At 47.1% G+C, this 23,761-nt stretch overlaps 1 protein-coding gene across 1 annotated transcript in view; it reads left to right on the forward strand.

Annotated features, from left to right (window-relative positions):
* Positions 1–232: 232 nt before the first annotated feature.
* RELN (reelin) overlaps positions 233–23,761 on the forward strand; it is a 287,001-nt gene continuing 263,472 nt past the window's right edge. Inside the window, exons 1-3 of the mRNA XM_066319238.1 lie at positions 233–271; positions 11,549–12,768; positions 13,959–14,233. Of these exons, the coding sequence (XP_066175335.1) occupies positions 233–271; positions 11,549–12,768; positions 13,959–14,233 (1,534 nt within the window). The remainder of the gene's footprint in view (positions 272–11,548; positions 12,769–13,958; positions 14,234–23,761) is intronic.

Raw genomic sequence — 23,761 nt, forward strand, 5'->3', positions numbered from 1 at the left:
GCCTGCAGGAGGAATACAATTCATCAATGGTTTTGTTATGTGTATCACTGTAACGGAGGGCAGGAATGAGATACAGCGTTCCCCTGCCACCTGGGAACATCCGCTACCCAGCAGCACGAAGGCGGATGGGTAACATCCTCTCAGCAGGTGAACTGCATGAAAACACAAAGAAATAAAGTGGTGATTGTGGCTGGGAAGTGGCCGTTAAGGAAATTTAATTCAGCTGACTGTGATGAGTAAAGATGCCATCAATAGTTCCCGCTACTGGCCGGTGAGTTATTGGATATGTGATTTCCACAATCTAACTCCCTTAGCACATTGCTATATTAAATCTTTGGTTGCTTTTGTTGTTTTATCCCTAAAGAATATGAGGAAGGTGAATTGCTGACTTTCCACAGCTTGCTCTGGCTGCAAATGGAGCTTCAGCTCCTCAGGGCTCCAGCTCATGGGCAGTGAAGCAAACAGTGACGGCAGGTGAAGATGGAGCAGTCTCCCACCTGCCTGCCAGAGGTTACTGCTGCTCTAATGGTGTCAGCAGCAGAAAATATCTGCCCAAGTCAGCTCAAGCTGGGGCACAAGGGTGGAGCAGCAGAGATGTAGGTGCTGAATCAGCTCTGTTTTGGAGAATAGAGGGATGTCAGCAGCAGCACAGGGGCAGGGCCGGGGCCACTGCAGGACTTGTTTAAGCAGCCGCGCCAAAGCCCACAAGCACATTTTGCACTCCTTTCCCCAGGATTATGTTTTGTTGGCCAATAATCTTCAAAAGAGGGAGAAACCCAATACAATATTGTAACCTCACTATTACCCACATTAAAGGTCATATCTTTCTGACCCTGATGTTAATTTCATTAGCGATGGGGCTGGGCTTTAGTAAGCACAAAATAATACCAAATCAAACAGATGCATCTTACTTAAAACTCACCATTATACTCAAAAGAAGTAAAATTGCAAAAACTGAATGAAAATAGCACAAGGAGTACCAAGAGCAAACTGCAATCCCTCTGGTTCAGTCCGTGCATTTTTGGTGTGGGGAGAAAATATAATAGACAATAGGGTGCCATGGGACAGAATAACACAGCCAGGCAGGGTCCCCATGACTCATACCCAGAAGATCTTTCCTCAGGAGTGGGAGTCATAATGGTCCACAACAAACTATTGTAACCAGCTAAATGTCGCAACTGTCTCTGAAGCCACATTAACTTCCCGCAGCGATGATTTCTCCACGGACGTGACATCGTGCTTTGTTCTGCTCCCTGCCAAACACATTTAAAGGCACTACCTTGACTCCCCTTTGGGAGTCTGTCTGAACCACTCATTTCTCTTTGTCTCTCCCTCATCCCCCCTCCCCAGTACTGGGCGATGCTCTCTTCACTTCCAGGAGAAATGACAGCAGCATTCTGCTTCTTGGAACAATGTTCTGGTTTATCTCCAGGAGTCAACAGTAGGTGGTTTACTTTCTGGCATTTCTGTCTCTTTTTTGTTACTTTTCTAGGCCATTTGCCAAAGGGAGAAAAAACACCCCCCGAATACTATGCTTTGCATTTCTACATCTTCTTCCATTCAAGGCTTCTTAAGTATTTGACAAACACCCTTTAATTTTGAGCTAGGCTGCTGGCAGGTGGATTACAGCCGCTTTGGCTTCACCAAGGAGATGCCTCCCTGGGCCACTCTCTGGGACACGGGTGTTCAGCTGCAGGAGAGCTGCAGATGTGCAGCCATAACAGGGTGAAGGCAAAGGCAGCTGCAGGCTGAGGTGAGTTTTCCCCTCCTCCTGCAAACCAAAGCTGTGTTCATTTCACACTTGGACGCAGTGGTGGTGGTACCTCTGCAGTGAAAGTCCTGTTGGGAGTCTCCAGGTCAGATGGCCAGTGGTGTCTCTCCCAGCCTTGGTGCCATGGTTTGTCACCTTCTGAGGAGGGTGGCAGAGTGGACAGGCAGAGCTGGGCACAGAGCAGAGACCACCAGCAGCTCAGGGACAGGACTGCTTCTGTAGCTGCACCTGCAGCAGTGTGGGAGTGACACCCATGCCTGGAAACACAGGATTTCCAGATCTGCGGTGAGGAATTAAGTCTGTGTGTGCAGCTAATAAAGATAACTCCTTTCTTCTTATCTTACTGGAAGGAGGAGCAAGAGAAAGGCCAAGAAATTAGCCAGATAGTGTTGCCAGGAGCAGTGCTCGGAGCCCCCTGTGACAGCTGATAAAGGCTGTTGTGACCACAAAGCAGCAGAGACAATGCTGTGCCCCCAGCCCTGCCTGAGAGCAAGAGGGGGAGGATATGTGAGTTACCAAGTCTCCCCAGGTCACTCTGGAGACATCACCTGCCTCCTCCTCAAGAACACAAGCTGGTGTCATATGCGCGTGTGTCACATGTCCTTTCAGAAAGAATTTTGGAGACAAAAATGTCCATACCCCTGAGAATTTCTTCAATGTTTTGCAAGTGTCTCAGGGAGAAGATCATGACACAGCAGCCACCTTGACTGTTCAGTTGCATGGACCAGGGGCAGGCAGGGGCTGTAGGGACATTCAGGCACTCAGGGTGATCATGCATTTGTAGAAGGAGCTACTACTGACTGGCAGAATTTCATATGTGGATATATGAAGTGGAGCACGTGGATATACGCACTGGAGTTACCAAGGTGTTCTGTGAGGGGCTGGGGGGCTTCAGATGAACTTTGAGGGAACAAAATAAATGTCAAGATGAGCAGGGATCTACGGGTACACCCTAGGATTTGTTCCAACCACACAAACACCCACTAGAAATCTTTAAACCTGTTGTGAGTCAACACACAAGGACCCAGCAGTGTATTTTAAGACACCACTTTCACAGGCTCATCCCCTCCCCTCAGTGGCAGCTCTCCAAGAGCCTGCTCAGTTTTATAAGTGTCGTGTGTCTTCACACCATTGTGCCTGTGTCATACATGAAATAGGAGGACCCACATCTGCTGGGGATGCTGCTGTCTGAGAAGTGCTTCTTGAGGGGTTCCCAGGTGTGGAAGAGTGAGCAGGGAGCTCGCTGGACTAAAAGAGCTTGATCTGCTCAGCTTATGGAAGAGATGGACAAGAGGAGACCTCATCACAGCTGATGTGCCTTCACAGGGAGACACCTCTGCTGTGACTCTCTTGAAGAGAAAGGAATAGAATGTCTGCCCAGAAAGCCCTGACCTGGAGCTCAGTGTCCCTGGTAGAGCCCTGTGATCCACCCCACCGTGCACTGGGATGAGGTCAGGAGAACCTTTGCGCTTAAAAGGTGTTGAAGCAGACTCCAACACAGCCCACCTGACATCATTATTGTAAAGGGAGCTTGGTAGCAGAGCCACCAGTGTCTAACCCGGTCACACCCTGAGGCTGCTGCCTGTCCTGGGCCAACTGGTATGGTCTCACATTAGAACTGGAGGAGCAGATTTCTCCAAGAGAACCTCAAGGCAGAGATGGGAGCCTGGTAGTTTTCTTACAATGGTTGGATCACTCTTTAGCAGTATAACCGTGATTCCTCTTGGGGATAAAAGTGCTATGATCTCTTTTATACTTTATATCATACAATATATTTTTGACAGTCACTCTGAGCAGATTCTCAGTGGCCTTCTTAAAGGGAGCTGGGAGGTATATTTGACTCATAAGTGATGAATTTTAGACTTCTTGTGGAGGATTTGGAATAATGAAAAATATCTGCTTATTCTATAATATTCTGGCTTATCTTAATACTTTGCTCTGCTGCTAATAAGAATTAAGATTATTTTAAATTAACCTATTAATCTGATTTTCCAACCAGTCTTATCTTGGTTGAAAAAGTCATCTTGTGGTTCAAGACTGAAGTGGAAGTTCCATTCCCAACTTTCTTAGTGCATTCACATCATCACTTGATGTTGGCCCTGTGTTCTGTTGTTGTGATGTATTTCTTGGATAGTACTTGCTCTGAAAAACAATTCATTTTACAGCTTGCAAGCAGATAAAATTAAGTAATAGTAGTATGACTATGCAGTTCTGGGGGTGCAAGAATCTCCTGAGATATTTTCAATAAATTGTGCTGGGAAAAAGAAAGAAGTAACCCACCATTTGTTTTCTGTTGCCATGTTTTCATCACGGCATCATCCATTTCACATCCCCCATACCATTACACCCATGTGTTGTTATCTCCGGGCTTGGGTCCACATTTGTGTGGCTTTAAGGGCTCCTGAAGCTGAGACAGAGATGATTTTGTGCCCAGCATGCACCTCCACAGGTCAGGCTTCTGCTTGTGCCCTTGAACATGGCAGGGCACATTGCTGAGCACCAGGCCCAGAGGAGCACACACACACTCACAAACACATACACTCACACACACACTCACAAACACTTACACTCACACACACTCACACACACACTCTCACAGACGCACTCACACTCATGCACACTCACACACACACATGCATTCACACACATTCATACTCACACACACACAAACACACACACATTCACACACACACACAAAAACACACTCATACACTCACACACACTCACATTCATACTCACACACACTCACACACAAACACACTCACACGCTTACATTCACACACACTCACACACACACACTCACACACAAACACACTCATGCACTCACACACACACTCACAGACACATTCATACTCACACACACACTCACAGACACATTCACACTCACACTCACACACTCACAGACACATTCATACTCACACACACTCACACACACACAGAGGGTCCCTTTGCACTCCCCAGCCATCCTGCAGGGCTGTGCAGAACACCCCGACCCTCATCCCGTGTGCTCCTCTCTTGGTGCTCAGCCAGCCTTTGCTGCCGGGCCGCTGTGGGGAGCCCGCTCATGTCAAAAGCCAGAGCCAGGCTCCCACCCTTTACAGGATCTAAAAATCCTCTTTAAACACAGAAGGAAAAAAAAAAAGAAAAGGGTGAAAAAGGACATTTATTTCAGCGCATAAGTGCAGCGACTCAATCACTGAGGGTGGGCAGCACATTAACCCCTGTGTCGACGAGCTGAAGAACAAATCTGAGAATTCCGTGGCCCCTGTGACCGGGTCTCACATAAGTTAGGAGCTGTGACACGCCCGTGTCTGTCCCGGCTCCGGCAGCGGGGGATGGATCCCGCAGCCGCCCTGTGCCCGGCAGCGCATCCTCGGCACGCCCCAGCCCCGCTCCCGCTTATCCTGGTGGTCTGCAAAAGCCCTGGGCATTTTAAATAGTCTCCATGCCACTGCATCCAGATTTTGCTCAAACTGTGTTTTGCAGCTGCAGAGCTTTTGCAAGTAGCCGGTAGGCAAACAAAATATATCCTGCAAAATGCTGGCGGTGCCACGGGCTGCGGTTTTGTGTCTCAGATAAAAGTGCTGAATCTTGTGTCTCCACGCTCAGGTCCACTGACGTGCACTCGCACAAAGGGTATATTTTAAGCACATTTTAAATACAGATAGGAGAAGAGAAAACCCTCTAAACCTGCAGTAAAATGTGTTTCCAGCTCTCTGCAAATCTAGTGATTGCTAAATGGAAGGGAAGGAATATCTTTTCTGAGGCTCTTAAAGTTTAGTGATCATTAAATAAAGCAAAAGGAATATCTTTTATGGACTTTCACAGGATTTACATCCCACTTTTCTTCACAAAGTAAACTGTTAAAACTGTTCTGGCCTGTTAGCCCTGTGTACCTTGGTTCCTTGGGGTTACTGAAGTTAGAATAGCAAAGGGGAGAGATAAATTAGCCAGTAAAATGGACTAAGAGTTTCTTTTGTGACCACTGACATTTAAAAAATTCTTCAGATAAAGGCTACCCACGATAAATATTTGCAAGTTAATGAAAGCCTTGGAAACTTCAGTATGCAGATGTAACGTGGTTAAATACCCATCATTTCTTCATGGAAAGCCAGAGCAGCCAGTGGAGAGTAGGACAGAGCAGTCATGGACATGAATACTTGTTGTGGGAGAAACCTCTTTATGTAAGATGTGTGCGTTTAATGTACATTGAAAATCAGGTTTGCAAAACAAGGTCAAACATTAGAATTGTAAATAACGAGAGCCAGGTTGAATTCCCTTAAATATACTTAGGAAAGCTTCTCAGCACACAGTGCTAATAGGGCACGGCAGCACCGTGGATCAGAAACAGCAAAAGAGTATTCTTATGCCTGCATCGCATTCAGAACTGTACATTAAGGGAAACATCATCCAAATTAGGAAAATATAAAAGCAAGAGCCATAATGAATATTATGCATTTGTCTCCAGCAATTTTTATTTTTATTCATAATAGATAATGACATTAAGCTCAGAGTCCATCCCATTACCTATTTTTCTAAGCATGAGCAGAGAGTTAAATTTCTACATTTATATCTCTAAAGAAATCCAATAAAATATATAAGATATTGAACACAAAATCTTTCTACTCTTTGAAAGTATTCACCCTTAAATGCTGTTATTAATCCAGACAATAGAAAGTTTTAAATACTTGTTCCCCAGTATGGAGTTATTTTTAAGTCCTATATTGTTCTTAATGGCTACAAGATCAATAGTAATTTTAAGGGTTTAGGCTCACCTATTTGATAGCATCAACGGTGTTTGTAAAGAAATGTCTTTCTGAAAAACAAAAGCCTTTTAACATCCTCTTTTATATTCATACCTCAATAAAGTTAAAAGAAATACAGAAATACAAGTTTAAACCCATTTGAATGAAATGCACTAAAAGGGAGAGAGGAAAATGTGTAAAGTTAAATACTCTATTTTCAGATGAAATCTTGAGATGTCAGTTTACAGATGGTGTATATTGTAGCAGCCCACTGGAAAATGGAGCAGCCAAACAGCTGCTATTGTTCCTACCGTAGAAAAAAAATTAAGATCTCGTAATAACATAGGCATGGAAGTTGCCTATAATTTCACATTTAGGCCTTTGTTTAGAAATGGCTTGGGCTCTGCTTAAGAGCAAAGTTCATGAAACTGGCAAGGAAAGACTGCTTTATTATCTGACTGTGACAAGTCCTGTGCACAAAAAAGGAATTCATCCCAAAGGGTTATTTGGCATGGCCAAGGCAACTCCAGAGTGCCAGGCCTCTCTGGTAAATCCCTGCAAAAAGAGGAGAAGAAAATAAGGAGCCTGCATGAACTGAAGACTTTGTTCTGGAAGAAAAAGCAAGATCAGTTAGCTATTAATTCCTTTTAACTTTGCTGTCCAGCATTCACAGGTCAGAGGTTTCCACTTTGCTGAAGCCAAACTTTACTTTCACTGAAGCTTCAACTTCCCTGATAGACCCAAGAGAGGGGGCCCATCTTAGTTTACCATGGTCAGAGCCATCCTCCTCATTTCTTCCTTTGACTGGGACTATAAAGAAAGCCCACACACCTTGGGATGGCTGAGGGAGGGTTTTCCACCTGCAGGAGAAATGCATCAATGGATTGACAGCCCACCTGCTTGGTGGGCAGGAGAGATCCCTCTCAACAATTTGTTGAGGGCTGCTTTGTGTGTGCATCTGGTTGTCAGGAGGAAAGACATGCAATGACAATACTGAGTGCTTGTATGGATGAGTAGAAAATAAAGGCTTGGTGGAAAAATCTGACTCTGGAAAGTCCACTTTATAGCTTCATTAGCGTGAGAAAAATCAAAAGTGCCCCAGCTTGCTGTCCAGCTTTCAGATGTTACATGCTTTACCACAATGGATAAATGATACATGCAGTTTGGTCCTCCAGGTCTCTTTCTTATTTGCAGCTGATTATGTAGAAATCCTGGGTAGTTTCCTTGATTTTTGTCATAGAAAACTGCTGAAAGCAGAAGACAAGATTTGCATCAGGACTCTCCACATGGTGACAGTGACAAAAGTGTTTTTCTGCATTCTTCCATGGAATCCTTTGCCCAGACCCAAGGAGCTTGGACAAAGTCCCTCATTGCTCCATGTTACTTAATAATTCCCCAACCTGCCCATATCTTTTCAAAATTATCTGTTAATAAAGCAGCTATCTTGCCTGCTAATGTTCTTCAATTCTGCTTTTGGGGTGTGAGCTTGCTCCCTGAATGAAGTGAGCAGCTCTACTGCCTGAATAATCACTTCCTTAAATTAATATGGACTGCAGTCACGTCCATCTGTGCTGTGATTTCCCACCACCACCCATGCTTGAAAGAGGCCTGTACCTTCTAAGTAATTATTTACATTCCACCTATTGCATTCTACATTGCAGGCAACAGTCATTACTCAGTCCTCATCTCAATTTATTCCTCGTTGTTTTCTGTGTTAAAAAACATGCTTCATGAGGGGGGAAAGCTCATGGTAACCTCCATCCTGCAGTATTAGACAGGTCCTGCCTTTAACAGGGAATAGTTGTAACTTACACAAAGGTCTTGAATCAGACAAGAGAGAAAATAAAGATTATTATGATTTTTATAAGCCTTTATTCCTACTCTAGGAGGGTTGGTCTTAGACACGCTTCTTAAATAGTTGTTTTGGTGTTATTAATAATAATATCTTAGCCTTGCTGTCAGTGGGAGAGGTATGAAAAATTCTGGCCAAAGACATTTCATAAACCCCTCGCCTTCAAAAATGAGGTACTGTATTTACTCAGAGCAGTGAGGGGATATGAGGCCAGTGCAAAAACCCACTGGGATGTGGCTGGCCCCTGTGAGATGGTGGGGACAGCCTGATGGGAGGCTCCCTCTGTGCCCAGCCGTGTTGGAGGCTGCTCAGGGGCAGGGGCTGAGCAGGTGTGCTGGTGCTCTGGGTCAAAATCTTTCACATCAAGGAAGGATTTGGGGTGATTTATGGGTAAATCATGCTTGTATCAGTGAGACTGTGCTGGAGCTGGGGCTAGGAATAAATTTTCCTTTAGGAGAAGACTGGCAGAGTCTGGAAGCTTCTTTTCTTCCTTTCCTCCAATGTACAGGGCATGGTCACAGCTTTGATTCCAAATGCAAATGTGTCAGCAAATGTCTTCCTGCTATTATAGGAACATTGCAAAGCCGTGGGGTTTGTGGGTTCTGCAGTATCTTGGTTTTTGGTGAAGGCCACTACTAGCATCACTCTCCTATGCAAAGATGAGTCTGAAATATGCTAGTGAGTTTTGGGAGGCAGTTTTTGACCTAGATGTGTAGGGTCTAAGAAGGCAGGTGTCCTGTCTGAACTGAAGGTCTATTACATTATTTCTGAAGAGTGAAGGAAATAGGGTTTGAGGTCCCAAACTGTCCCTTTGAATATCCCTGTGTCCTTGAATATCAGTGGTCTGGGGAGTCTGCTGTACTCCCCACCAACAGAGCATGACTGTGGCACTTCCCCATTCTGCCCAGACAAAAAAGGTTAGAGATCTTGTGAAAATGTAAGAAACAAAGGAGAAAGGAGAGAGAAAGGCACAACATAAAGAAATGGAGGATGGAGGTGACCAAGGAGAGGCATGAGACTTCCAAGCACAGTTTTTACATATTCACCTTCTTTACTGACTGTCCCCTCTTGGTAAGTGACACATACCTCCTAAAAGAAAGAGGTATCCTGGCTACACTAACAGTCCTGGCTGCTCTGGATGCTAAGCAGCTAGAAACAAAGAAAATTGTGTAAAATTCGTCAGCACAGGCCCTATCTGAATCCCAGTGATTTCAGGGAGTGCTAATCTGAGCCCTGAAACCTGCTGGCAGGTTAGCTGTCCCATGGTCCCAAGATTATTTAGGGAATTATCTCTTAAAAAAAAAAAAAAAAAAAAGAAAAGGCATTGCTGAAAACTGGTGCAGTAGCATCCTGACAGGAATGGATGGCATTGCCTCCTGCTACAGCAGTGGGACCCCATCACCCCCTTCCCTACTGCTTCCTTTTTTAACAAGAGAGTTGGCCACATCTAGCAGCCTCCTCCAAAATGACTGGCCAACTTTCCATGGCTGCTGGGCAGAGCAGGCAGGAGCCAGGGTGTGTTTGCTCAGCTGAAGCCCCTCTGGCACAGCCTGGCCTCGCTGGCAAGCCCTCGCTGGAGGGAAGCTGGAGTGCACAAGGGATAGCACACCCCGTTGGCAGTGGTTTCACCAGTGAGCCCTTCACAGCTTTTGCCTGCATGAGATTTTGGCATGAGGAAATTATATTATTAGTCTGTCACTTTTACAAGCATTGAAATATATGGAGTAGGCACAGATGTTAAAAAATAACCACCAAAACAAACAAATACCCAAAACCGAAAAACAAATAAACTACCCAAAAATGAAGCCTCAGAGCCAAACTGACTCCTCACCAGCTGCTGTCAGGCCCAGTTTCCACAGCAGTGGCCAGGGACACCCATCAGCCAGTGGTGGGACAGGTGTTCCATCCCCTACACCGTGCACCCTGGTGCCTTTTGTGTTTACAGCAAAGGCAGCGCCTTTCTCCATCCTAGTTGATGAGGGAGAACACCTCACTCCGTCTCTAGTGGGGCACAACCCAGTAAGACAGGAAACAGTGAGAAGTTTTGCTGGTGGTGGTGAACCCAGCTCGAAGCAGAGCCAGAGGAGAAGGCAGGTTGGGCAGATGGCAAGGATGTCCCCTGGGCCACTGCGGCCCGGCTTTCCGTCAGCTGGGTGGGAGGTGGGCCAGGGAAGCAGCCTGCCTGGACGTGGGGCAGCTGCGTGGTGCCATCCATGTGGCTTGCACCTCCGTGGAGGGAACCTTTCGCTCTGGCACTGAAACCAATCCAGGAGGGAGCCCCTGGACCGTGCCAGTTTTGCACTTCAGAAATGCTGGCAGGTAGGCTCTCCTTTCCAATTACATCATGTCACTGCCGCTCACCCCGGCTGTCTCTGGCCGTTGGGCAGGATCCAGTAGCTGCATGGTGGATGCTTTAAACCATGGTGGATTTGCTCCCGTCTCCTGATGCCCTCTGTTCAGTCCTGCTTTGTTAAAAATTTATGTTTTTATGAATTGTTCTACTTGCCAGCGTTTTATGTTCTCATTCCTGTTCTGGTCTCCACTGGGCTTATCACTCTTGCTGGGATAAAGGGCCTGGGCACACACCCTTGGGGAGCTGAAGCCTTCTCCCAAGGACCTGCACTTCCCAGGGACTCACAGATCGGCCCCCTCCAGAGCTGCCCAAGCCACCTCTGGGGATGGCTGTGCGTGTGTATCATTTTGAAACGGCAGTGGAGAGGGTTTAAGTAAAAATATCAGTTCCCCAACAGTGGTGTGGGTACAGCAGAGGCTGTGGCTGGGACGTGGACAGGGGCAGAAGGGCAGGAATTGGAGCTGAGACAAATGGACAGGGACTGGGGCAGAGAAATGGTGGCAAAAAGATAGGGGATGGAGCAGGTGCACAGGGGTAAGGACAGAGAGACAAGGGCTAAAGGACGGGGGATAGGGCAGAGGGACAAAAGGATGGATAAAGGAGTAGAAGCAGGGACATTTGGGCTAAGGCTGAGAGACGGGCACGAGGGAACAAGGAGGGAGCACGATCAGGGACTCAGGTGTCAGGGTGGTGAGTAAGGGCTCGGATAGGGGCAGGGGCAAGGGGAGGCACAGACACCGAGGCAAGGGCAGGGGCAGGGGCTGGGACACAGGAGCAGAGCCAGGGGCAGAAGCTGGTTAGCGGACGCAAGGGCGGGGACAGGGCAGGGACAGGGACCCGGCGGCAGACAAAGGGCGGGCAGCAGAGCCCAGCTCGCAGCCCCCGTGTCCGCGGCGGCAGCACCGCGCACCGGCGTGCAGAGCGAGGAGCAGGAGGAGCGGGCGGCGGCGGCGGCGGAGGAGGAGGAGGAGAAGGAGGGGAGGGACCTTCCCCTCCCTCCCACCCCGGCACCGGGGGAAATAAATTATTCCCAGCCCTCGCACTCTCAGCTCCGTGCCCCGCACCCCGGCAGCGGCAGGCGGGGACGGCTCAGCCTTCGTCGGGCGCGGAGGGGCCGCCCCTGCCCTCGGCGAGCTCCGCTCCGCGCCCCGCGCCCGCCTCCCCACGAACTCCCGCGGGCCGCGGCGGGGGGCAGCGCCCGCCCCGTCCCGTCCCGTCCCGCCCCGTCCCGCGCGGCGCGGAGCGGAGCGGCGCCGGCCCCGCCGTGCCCTGGATGCCCCAGCGGCGCCGGCGGCAGCAGCATGGAGCGGCGGCGGGGCGTCCCCGGGGGCTGGCCCTGCCTGCTGGCCGCGCTGGGTGCCCTGCTGGCGGCGGGCCGGGCGGCTGCCCCCCGCGCCCGCTTCTCGCCCTTCTTCTTCCTCTGCACCCACCACGGCGAGCTGGAGGGCGACGGGGAGCAGGGCGAGGTGCTCATCGCCCTCCACATCGCGGGCAACCCCGCCGCCTACGTGCCCGGCCAGGAGTACCACGGTAGGTGGTGGCGCCCGCCGCGCTCGGCGCTGCTCGGCCCCGGGGCGTCCCGCGGGGAGGAAAGCGGCGGGGGGAAGGCGGGCGTCCCGGCCGGGGTCGTGTGCCGTGCCCCGGGGCAGCCCCGGCGGAGCGGCCCGTCCGTGCGGGACCCTCCGCACCTGCCCCGGCACCGCCGCCCGCGCTCCCGTCCCAGCGCCGCTTCGCCTCGGCGCGGCTCCCGCCAGGCGCAGCCCGGAGCAGAGGAAATTCCGAGTCCCCTCTCCTCAGCCGGCGCTGGGCGGGATCCAGAACCTCACGGGTTGCTGGCGGTCTGTCCCTTTCCCAGTTCAGCGGCTTTCCGAGCACCAAGCGCATCACCCGCTGCTGGGGCGCTGCGCGGTGCCGCGGCCGGCGGCTGCCATCGGGTCACCGCCGTGTGTCACCGCCGTGTGTCACCGCCGTGTGTCACCGCCCGGCGCGGTCGCGGCGGTCGGCCAGCCTGTTGCTCCTTCGCAGGGACCACGCACGACGGCCGCGGGTCAGGCACTCACAGGTGGCTTTGGAGATGGAAGGTCGCGCCCAGAATTAATTAAAAATCCCGCTTTTTGTAAGCGCCCGGGCGGAGGAGAATGAACAAGGAAAAAAGAGGCAAAGTTGTTCACAAAGTAGTGTCTCTGCCGTACGGGGTGAGGGGCACAGCCCGGGGCTGAGCGGGGCCTCGGGCAGGTACAGCGCTGTGGAGAGCGGCTTTCGGCTGCAGAGTGCCCCTGGAAACCAGCGCTGTGCGGTGCAAGAGCCTCATCACCATTTCTCTGTAGAGAAAACTTCCATATGTGAAACATTTTTAAATTCATAACGGTGGGAGACTGCTTAAGGCTACAGTCGCTAATCCTTCTTCTCTCTTTGTGTGTTTGGAGTTTGCAATGCTACGGAATAATAACAGCTAATTCTGCAGTGGGCAATTGGAAATCAGAGAAAGTGACAATAAATATTTATTTTAAACACCATGCTCAAAGGCAGCTACTGTGTGATAGTCCCTGGCTAAAGATGGAATTAAATTTCTGACTTTGATACGTTTCAGCTCAAAATTTAAGTTTAGGGTAAATTATTGAGTAGTTGAGTTATGTGAAGATTCTAACTGAAATTTTTAGTGTAAAGATATAAACCCCAAACACATCAAATGCTCATTTTCACACAATATAAGGCATCCTGAAGTTTTTGTCTATGTGTAAGCTTTAACAGTATAGTTTTATCAAATTCATAGGAAACTTTTGATTTTAAAACACTAGTGAGCTTTCTAAAAACCCACATATTATATGGCTTCACCAGATAATTGTTTTTTCCTTAGAACCTTAGATCTTACAGCCCATAACACACACTCAGGTTAGGTAAATTGCATTCAACCTGCCGACCCACAGATGTGCAGAGGAAAAAAAAAAAAAAAAGAAAAGAGAAGCTGGGATTTCCATTTCACGCTCTTTTAAATGCTGGAGTTTTGAAATTATGTTTCAACCACGTAAACGATAGAATCTCCCCTTTCCTCGCTGCTGCCTTTTCCCCCCAAGCCTTCAGCCCGTATTTACGCCTCTTTGCTGCTCTAGGGATGGAGGGTGGTGGCGGGCAGGGCTGTCCGCCCGTCCTGCATGCTGAGGAGCGGCGACAGAGGTTGTTTCCCTGGGGATGCTCTTCCCCCGCTCGCCCTTTCAAAAGGCTTTTTGAATTTTGAAGCACCAGCTCGGGAAGCAGCGCCCCGGCTGAGCGCCAGCCCTCTCAGGTGCCCAAAGCTGGGTTTTCCCTCGCTGTTTTGCGTCTGACCGAGCGAAAAATGCGGCGGCTTTGGATGTACCTCTGCGCCTGGTGGGATTTGCCCGTGTCCGCTCTCAGGGTGTGCGGAGCTGCTGCTGCCCAGCTCCGGGGGCAGCTGCTGCGGGTCTCCGCGGAGTTTTCCCTGCCCCGGCCTGAATCCGCCCGCGGGCACAGCCCCGGCAGCATCCCTGCGCGGGGTAAAACCCCACCGTTCCGGGCTGTCTTGGAAAGACACCGTGTTAACCCAGGGTAAAGAAATCGGACGCGTTCAAAGCCTGAGAGCAGAAGGAAGTGCACAAGCCGAACTTGAAAACTAACTTGTTCACACGGTGCGAGGTGCAGGTACACCTCGGTGTGAGCCAGGCTCCTAATTTATATCAAACCTGCAACGAGGATTTCTTTTCAAATTCGTGCATTGATTACAAACCTACCCATGCCAAACCATGTCAAGAAGCACTGTCTATTTGCTATGCACAGTGCAGCAGACATATTCTTGAGCTAAGCACACTTAATCAGTTAGATATTTTGAAATATGTGAGTATTTTTAAATATAACAATTATCAATGTTAAATATAGCACAAGAAAAAAAGAAAAGAACAACCCAGAGTATACAATCTGAAGAAATAATTTGAAGCAACTTGAAATTTTATATAATACAGTTTAAGGATGCTGAAAAATGCCAATCTGGTTGAGAATTTATAATTTAAAAAATAAAACTTAAAGGTGGTCTTCTGGAGGCACAGAGCAGGATTTTTTATATGCTGCACAGAAGACCAAGACAAAGGGAGATTTACATATGTACAATGAAAATTCACCTGCTCAGAGAGTATATTAAAATGCTCGGAATCTTTGCAAGTTCCAGTGAGGCCCTGTTTTACTGCCCCTTCATTCTACAGGAACAGGTGACAGCAGCATCCAGAAACATCGAGTTCAAAGAGCCTCCCCTTGAATTGGATGAAACCATATGCCAAGGGCTGGATGAGAAAAAAAAAAATTCTGATTAAAAAAATCAGCCACTGACTTTCTGCTAATTTGTTTAGACATTTCCTTGGGCACTCAGAGGGGGAGTCAAACCACTGTGCAGCCAGTGGAGCTGTGACAGGGGCTCTCGGCCCTTTGCCCAGCTCTCCCTTGTGCTGCCCAACACGACAGGAGAGGAACAGCATGTGTTGCAGAAGACACTTGCCCAGGAAGCACAAGAGCTTCTGCAAGTGGCTTCTCTGGCGCTTCTCTGAATCTGGCATTTTATTTCCCCGTGCCTCTGAATTTCATAAGTGAAACAAAGGCAAGACTATTTCCTACTTTGCATAGTTAAATTAGTTACATTAGGATTTAGCACTTCTCCCCTAATACTTAAAATTACTCCAGATTTGGCCCTATTCCTGCAAACAGTAAATATTTAATCACTGATTGAATAGAACCAGACCCATGCTGCATATAAATACGCTCTTTTATATAAGAGGACTGACTTGATACATCAGCAAACAATTTTATTACCTTTGGCAGACTTTTATTCCTTGAATTAGCTTATTTCAAATGTAATTAAGTCCTTGAGCTGGCGAAGCACTTATGGGCTTGCTCAAATGCAAACTGACAGTGTGCACTGGTTTGATGTAGGCACCTGCTCAGCTTCCTCTCATCCAGGGGGTGGCTGTGTGTTCAGGGAGCAGCATCAGGGTTTGCCTGGCTTGCTCATAGCTCTCCTGGTAGATAGGGATGATCCTCTTTTAGTTTTCTCCTGGGTTTTCCTCTGTAATATGCAGAGTAGAATATAAGTTCTTAAAAAAAAAAATCAAGCCAAAACCAGTACGAATTGAAAATTTTTATACAACTCCATTTGGGTTTATTTGCAATCTGCAGTTGATTTTTTAAATCCATGCCAATGCGCCTTCAGTGCTGAGAGCATGTACCATGATTTACAGGCAGATAAGTACATTGGAACTGCATAAAGAAATAAGGATAAACTTGACTAAACATTGAGTCTTTACTGACCTTAATCACAGAAAGCTCAAAATGAACAGTCAGATTTGTAGTGTTTAAAAAATACAAACGGATTATCTTTATGCTGTGTTTGTTCTTATCCCTGAAGGGTTTTTTTGCTGTCACTGCAAACAGTTCCTTTTTCCCAAGGTTTCAAATTTAGATCTTTTAAGAAAAACTTTGAACTCCTTTCCCATGATTGATGCTAAAACTCATCATTCTGCCCTTAAAATAGTTTTCTTTATTGGGACTTGAGTTTCTATTTCACTCACCATTGTTCCTTTTTTTTTTCAAGAACGGATTAACCTTCAGTCCCCAAATGTTATCAGCTTCCATCTATGACTGCTACTATTCTTAGATATACTGTATATTGTCTAGAACCGTTGCTGTGATAGGTTGTAAAAAAATAGTTTTCAACTATTTTAAGTGGTATTTGTATACTGTTTCTGCACTGATAAAAAGTTACTTAAAGTCTGTCCAATTCCACCTTTGCTAGTAACCATTGTACTTTAGAAATACAGATTGTGACTTAGTACTATCTTTTCATTGGGATTACTTACGTTTCTGATGGGCATTTTCATTGTAAATTCTTATTGCTCAGCTCATTATTAAATAAAAACATGTTTGAGGTTGGTGCAAAGGAAGGGAAGAAAAAAATACCTTGGAATTTAAGTAGTGATGCCACTTGGGGTGTAATCAGAGTTGTAACTGGGTGGCAGAAACTCAGGCATGGATACTTTCTGCACCAGTTATGCTGAAGTGTAGGAAGCTTTTAGTGGGTCAGTAAAAGTAAATAATGCACAGGAAGAGATGTTAATGCACCAGTAATAGAAGAGCAGATTTGCATCTTTGTTTTCCAGCATCAGCCCAAGAACCAGGTCAGCTTCTTGAGTCTTTTGCAGGCTATTCCCTCAAAACCTTTCGTCTCACCCACTTTCACCCTCCTCTGATCTCTGGGAAAATGGAGACTTCCGTCTTTTTCTGTTTAAAATTAAAGAAGTGTGGAAAAGTTTTTGCTCATGGGAGTCCAGTTAGCTCCAGGGATTATTTTAGAACTCTTTTCTTAAGGGACTCTTACATTAAAAACCTGAGTCTGGCAATAGGTAGCAATGGTGAGGGAGTTATTAGGAATGGGGAAGACCCTTGATCTTCAAGTCTCTCCTTTCCTCTGAGGTCCCTAGCAATATCTTGCAGTTGCATAAGAGTTTCATAGCACATAAAAATTTCATCTTGGGTCAGCATTTACTAAAAATGCCTTCATCCACCAGAGCCTCCAGAGTGCACCCTGACTCTGCTCTGCTGTATTTAGGATTCTCTTGTTAAAGCAAGCTTTGCCAAAGGAAGGCTGATTTATGAGGACTGTGGCCTGTTTGAATTTCTCAGATCTGAGCTTTACTTCGTATGTTATTGAGGCAATATGAGTTTCTAGGTCTTGGTGTTCACCAATGCATTGTCTGTATTTTTGAAGCTTTAGTCTGGCCTCAAAGTTCATGCGGTGTGTGTTTGCAAATTTTAAAGAGCTGTACTTTTAGGATCCTGTGACCAGAGACCGATGAAGAGTGCCAACCTTAAAAGAAAAAGATAGGCAAGGTCATAACTGACAGCCTCTGTTTCGCTAGGGAAGATGTTAAATTTCAATGTTTTTGTCTGTCATCACTAATTTGTGGGCATCATAAGCACCAGCAGATGGTCCAGCTGAAGATGTAGTCAGGCACGGGATTGATGAAAGGAGGTAGAAGGTCCACAAAGGCCTAAATGAGCCTTTCTTGCAAATTTGCAGAAGAGATGTAATCTCCGGTTAAATCCTTTCTCCCCTCATCAGGGGGCTGCTCCCCCCTGCAAAGGAGACTTGATTGCCCCAAATAACAGAAATCAAAGCCAGCATGGCATGCTGGCCTGACCCACATTTGTGAGGTGACATCTGACTGTGGGACAGACACAGCATTGTCGGTACTGTGGGTCTGGCCAGGGCAGACTGGGCTGGGCTGTGTACATGAAGAAATGATCTCTGTCTCAGGGAGTTCACTGTCCAAGGCCTGCAGCTGCTTAGGGCCATGTGTGCATGAGCCTTGCTTATGGCATGCCACCCAGCACAGGAGTCAAGGAATAGAAGAAACCTCTAAAGGGTTAAAGGGTGCAAAAATACTGTTTCAGTGAGAGTGTTGCACATATTTTCTGATTTCTGTGTCCTGAGATATTTTCTAATACACATAATTCATCCGTGGAATTCCTTGCCAAAATCTGTCCATGTAAACTGCTTTTAAGTAGAAATTTCTAACATGCATTTTTCTTACAAATAATGAATATTTGTAATTGTATATAAATAGGTATAATAAATAGGTATATATATACACAAATAAGTGTGTGTATATATATATATAGCAAGAGATAAACCTTCAAGACCAAAGGTGACCAGTAAATTATTTATAAGTCAGTTACTTTGGCATGGTGGTGTGTAGGACATTTCTCCATTTTCTGCATGGATTGTTCCACCAAACCTCTGTTAGTTCATTAGGCAGAACAGGGCGAGACTGTCAGACTGATGTAATTCCTCATTTTCAGTATTATTGCCTTGATCTGGATTTTTGGAGGGCACTTCTTTCGAAACTGTAGCTTTTTATGATGGTGTAATACAACAGTATTTGCATATTGACTGGCTGAAGTATGATTTTCAATCTGATAATAGCTGTGGTGATGCAGCTGGGATGGATTCAGATGCAATCTTTATTTCCATTGTGTGTCTCATGGCCTACAGCTGTGGTTTAGATTTGTCATGAGTGTTTGCTGCATGGAGAGGGAAGGAAATGGCACTGTCTTACCTCTGAGAATAAGCAACCTTTCATACCGGCCCTTGTTATGAGAATTTCAATAGCCTCTGATGAAAGGTTCAGTCTTTCTAACATCCTTCCTTTCTTTGTCTTAACATTTCCTGCCTTTTCATTGGGCATGAAAGGTGCACAGAATGTGATGTGTATCTGGAATGTTTATGTAATTCTCACCTTTTTTTTTCCCCTCTACCAGCTGGGACTCACCTTTGGGATAAACACAGGACAAACTCTGTAAGTGCAATCTTTGACATCTGTCAAAGCCCACTAGCAGATTGCATGGGGAAAGACCTTCCTAGGCTGATGCCTTCTTCTTAGGCAGGTAGTCTTCCTCCATTCCTCCTTCTCTTAGGTCAGTCCTGGAAATAGGAAGCCATAGCATGTGCCACACAATTCCTGCTGGGCTCTGCCAATGGATACTGGCATCACAGAGAGAGAGATCTGTCACATCCATGTCCACAGGACCTTCTCCAGGTCCTTTCAGTGCTCAGATGTGTCCCACAGCTACATATGTCACTCTTTTCCTAAAACGAAGAGAAGAGTCAAGGAAGTGGGGGTTTTTGAAGACTTTGTTTTGTTTTAATATGTCTCTCATTTAACATTTGCCTTAAATAAGACCAAGTTAGAGGTGTGTATATCCGGCATGGAGAGGGAGTACTGGGGTTTGTGAGGTGTTAGGGTCTGTACCTGTTTATTTTACAGTCCAGGACCAGGCATTACTCTGCCCTTCTGCAGCTGGAGAGGTCCTGGCTGGGGCTGGAGACTGCTCCAGTGCCAGGCACAGAGCCACAGGCTCCTTGCCATTGTCTCCTGCAACCATCTGGAGTGGCTGCTGCCTCCGTGGCGTCGGTGCTCCCTGGGCAGCTGGGTTCAGCTTAGCTTCAGGCTGAGGCACCTGTGGGCTTGTTCTTTGCCTCACCACCCTCAGCATCACCTGCGTCACTGCGGGCTCCCTGCAGTGTGGTTGTTGGCTGTTCATCCCTGTCCTGCTGTGTTCAGCACGGCTTTCTGTTTGGGGATGCTGTTTGGTGATGTGGGTTTTGCTGGTGGATGTCTCCTCTCTGGCCACCCAAGGGGGATCCTTGGTCTTCCCAGGGAATCAGGACATCGCTGAGTGGTACCTTTTAGTGCTTCCTCATGACCTATTGTAAACAATGTCTTTTATGTGAACATCTCTGTCTAGAAAGCAGGATGTCCTGGGGGACTGGACATGAGTGACTTGTGAAAGTTGCTGGGGAGCAGAAAGGGAGTTCAGACATTTTCCCAAAGGCTTTTATTCCAAAGTGAAGACTGTTTGTTACAGTCTTTATAACACCCTTCTTGTCATATTTTTCCATCCTGGGAGCAAAAGAGAAGTGGCTGTTCCCTGCTCCTGTCTAGCACTTTGATATTAATATCGGTTGTGAGAGTTTCTCAAGCATCTCCCTGGGAAGGGAAATCAATGGCTCTTTTCCAGACTGTGTCTATTGAAGTTCAACCTGCAAGAGCCCTGAGTGACAGCAGATGAGGAATCCACCTCCCTTCAGGTGCAAACTTTACCTTACACTACCTTAGATACTGTCCCTCCCCACTTTCTGCCAAACTTCTGCATTGACCGTCCTAAAATCTTGTGTGCCGCAGGTTTCTCTCTGTCCTGTGCAAGTGCTTCAGTGCCTGCCCGAGTTCTGCCCCAGTTTCCCGTGTTCTGGGGTGACAAACATCCCAGTGTGTGTCTCTCCAGACCACAGTGGGACCAGTGCTCCCCACAGGCTTTCTCTGAGGGGCTGCCTTGCTCTGCTGCCAGGAGGGATGTGCTGTGCCTGCCTGGGGACAGCATGTGCCCAGCTCCTTGCTGAAGAGCTGGGTGCCAGCAGGGCAGATGTATGCCTTCACCCCCATCACCTGCTCCCCTCCTCCTCTCTGCCTGCTCAGAGGAAGCAGCTCCAAGGGCCAGTGCAGAGTATTTGACTCAGATGCCCAGAGAAAAATTTAATTTAGTTTTGCTAGATGAGAAACGTTATTAATAAGCTTAGCCTCCTGCGTGTTGGGGCTCATTGGGTGTTGGGCATATTTGTGAAGCCATGTAAAACTATTGCTGTGTCTCTCCTGGAGCAGAAGCCTCGGGGCCTGCAGCCATGCAGGGTGGTTGCTGGTTTCTCTCTTTGCTTTAGTAAGATTCAGCAGAGGGAGAACTGAGTGCTCTTGGTCTTCTGCAGCAGGGTGAGCAGATGAATCATCAGAGATGGGGCTGGAGGTCTCTGTGTGTTTCCCAGAATGGCTTCTACTCACAGGTACAGGTTTGTGACTGCTTCTTTCCCACAGGAGACAGGGCCGTGCTCATTGGCCTGAGGGAACTGAGCTATAAACCAGACTGAGATGGAATGCCAAGAGCTCTTGCACCAGGCTTAGCAAAATTTTGATCGCCTCAGATTAGACAGTCATTTATTCTTCCCCACGTCTGCTTGAAGGGCAGTTTTGTAAATAAACAGGTGTGACCCGAGAGAGCTGAGACAAGAAAAGGCTCTGCCTGCCAGCCCTAGCTCCAGCTGTGCCCGTGTCTCCTACTGTCCACTTCACTATTCCTTGCTGCCGTGGGTGGCTGGATGCTGGCACCCATCCCGTGTCCCCTTCCAGAGCCTGGCTGCAGTGTGGCTGTGCTCTGAGTGCTCCAGCTGGTGAAGAGCACACAGAATAAGGGACCTCACTGTTTCCCACTTTCCATCTCTGTAGTGTAATTTTCGAGAGTGCAGTTAGATAATCAAAAGTTGGCGAAGAAAAAACCTCTGTACAGGGAAATCCATCAAGCAAGCTCCCTTTCATACACAGGCATGCATCCAAAAGCAAATGCTGTTTTCTCCTCCTCATCCTGCTACAGCCCATCTGCACACAGGTCCTGGATTTGAAGGGATTTGCAGTTGCTCCTTGGGAATATTTGAGGGAATAGTGAAAGTTGACTCTCTGTCAGTGTGCACATGATAGCAAAGAGGAGGGAAGGAAGTGGGAAAAGAGAAAGCACACAACACTCACTGCCCCGAAGACTCAAAGAAATCTGGGAATATGTTTATCTCTATGGCTGAGGGGTAGTTTGTGGTCATATCATTCAACAAGTCTGGTAGAACATTCATAGATAGAGAGATGGTGAGGATGCAGAAAATCAGCTTTCCTGGGCAGGAGGCCTGTGTTCTTGCAGACAAATACTTCAGGGAAGAGCTGTGTCTTCCCGTGTGGATCCTGCATGGGGGAGCTCTTCCTGTGCTAGAAATGAAAGCAGTGGGTGGGTGATCAGCCTTTTTAACATCTGAAAACAGCAGCGTGACCCTCTGTGGCCTCTCCTCATGTCAGGCCCTGGGATGTGAGAAGTCATTCATCACATCATGGGGCTTGGCAAGGTCTCTGCCACTTGCCTTCCACTGTTCCCACTGCTCTCCAGGACAATACAACGCATAGGAAAGAACAAGAAATATAGATAATATTTATCTTTCTGGCTAAACAAGCTGTGGTTTCCAGCCCACAATAACCTTCCAGTGTTCCTATCTCACAGGGGAAATGCATAGCTAGAAAAAAAACAACACTCCTTCCAGAATTAGACAAATTCATCTGGACACTGGTTGAAATGATTATTATAGCAAGAACTACAAAGAGAAACAAAACAGCCAAGCTGGCCAAGGCAAAGATCCTGGTTTAACAAACTGTTGCTCAGCCTTGCAGTGCAGCAGTTTGTCGCTATGCCAGGTATCAAAATGAAAGTATCAGTATTTAAAAATGCTTAAAAAAGTAGTTCCCAGTATGTTTGGAAAGACAAATCCATGGTTAAAGGTCAGTGCTAAACATTTTTGTACAGCAATTCTTCTGACTCTGGCCCAAAACAAGTGTAGTCTTCAGAACATCATTCAGGTTAGTACAAAGATCCAAAACCTATGGCAAATATTTTAATGCTTTCCAAGTATTATAGTTCATTTGCTGATGGCTGATACCCTGTCAGATAGTTTTTCAAGTTGATATGAGGAATCCCAGCCACAGCCATGGGCTGGGTGGAGAATAGATTGGGAGCAGCCCCGAGGGGAATGACTTGGGGTGCTGGTGGATGAGAGGCTGGATGAGAACTGGCCACGTTTGTTCACAGCCCAGAAAGCCAAACGTGTCCTGGGCTGCATCCAAAGCATCGTGGTCAGCAGGGTGAGGGAGGGGATTCTGCCCCTCTGCTCCACTCTCACATGACCCCACCTGCAGTTTTGTATCCAGATCTGGGGTTCACTACGTAAGAAAGACTTGAACCTGTTGCAGCGAGTCCAGAGAAGGCCCATGGAGATGATCAGGGGGTTGGAGCACCTCTCCTGGGAAGACAGGCTGAGAAAATTGTTCAGCCCAGGGATGAGAAGGTTCTGAGGACACCTTAGAGCAACTTTCTGGTATCCAAAGGTCAACAAGAGAGCTGGAGAGGGATTTCTACGAGGGCATGTAGTGGCAGGACAAGGTGGAATGGCTTCAAATTGAAAGAGGGTAGGTTTAGATTAGATATTAGGAAGTAATTCTTTGCTGGTGAAACACTGGAATAAGTTGTCCAAGGAAGTTACGGATGTCCCATCCCTAGAAACATTCAAGGCCAGGTTGGATGGGGCTTTGAGCAATCTGGTCTAGTGGAAGGTGTCCCTGCCATGACAGGAGGATTGGAACCAGGTGGCATGTAAGGTCTTCCAAGAAAAACCTATTCTATGATTCTCTGAATTTATTTAGTCAGAATTTCCATGTTCGTAGTGAATTAATTTGAAATTGTCGAAGACAAAAACTGAAAATGTATTTGAATAAAATTTGGTAACATTTTAATGGAAAATGGGGAGAAGTGAAATATTTGAAATATATTACTGTTACTTTCAAAACGTAGTTCTTATTTTTATTTTTGAAAAGTATCTTGATTGTGAAACTGGCTGTGAAAAAAAATAG

This window comes from Sylvia atricapilla, chromosome 5 (assembly GCF_009819655.1).
Source record: "Sylvia atricapilla isolate bSylAtr1 chromosome 5, bSylAtr1.pri, whole genome shotgun sequence".
NCBI classification, from domain to species: domain Eukaryota; kingdom Metazoa; phylum Chordata; class Aves; order Passeriformes; family Sylviidae; genus Sylvia; species Sylvia atricapilla.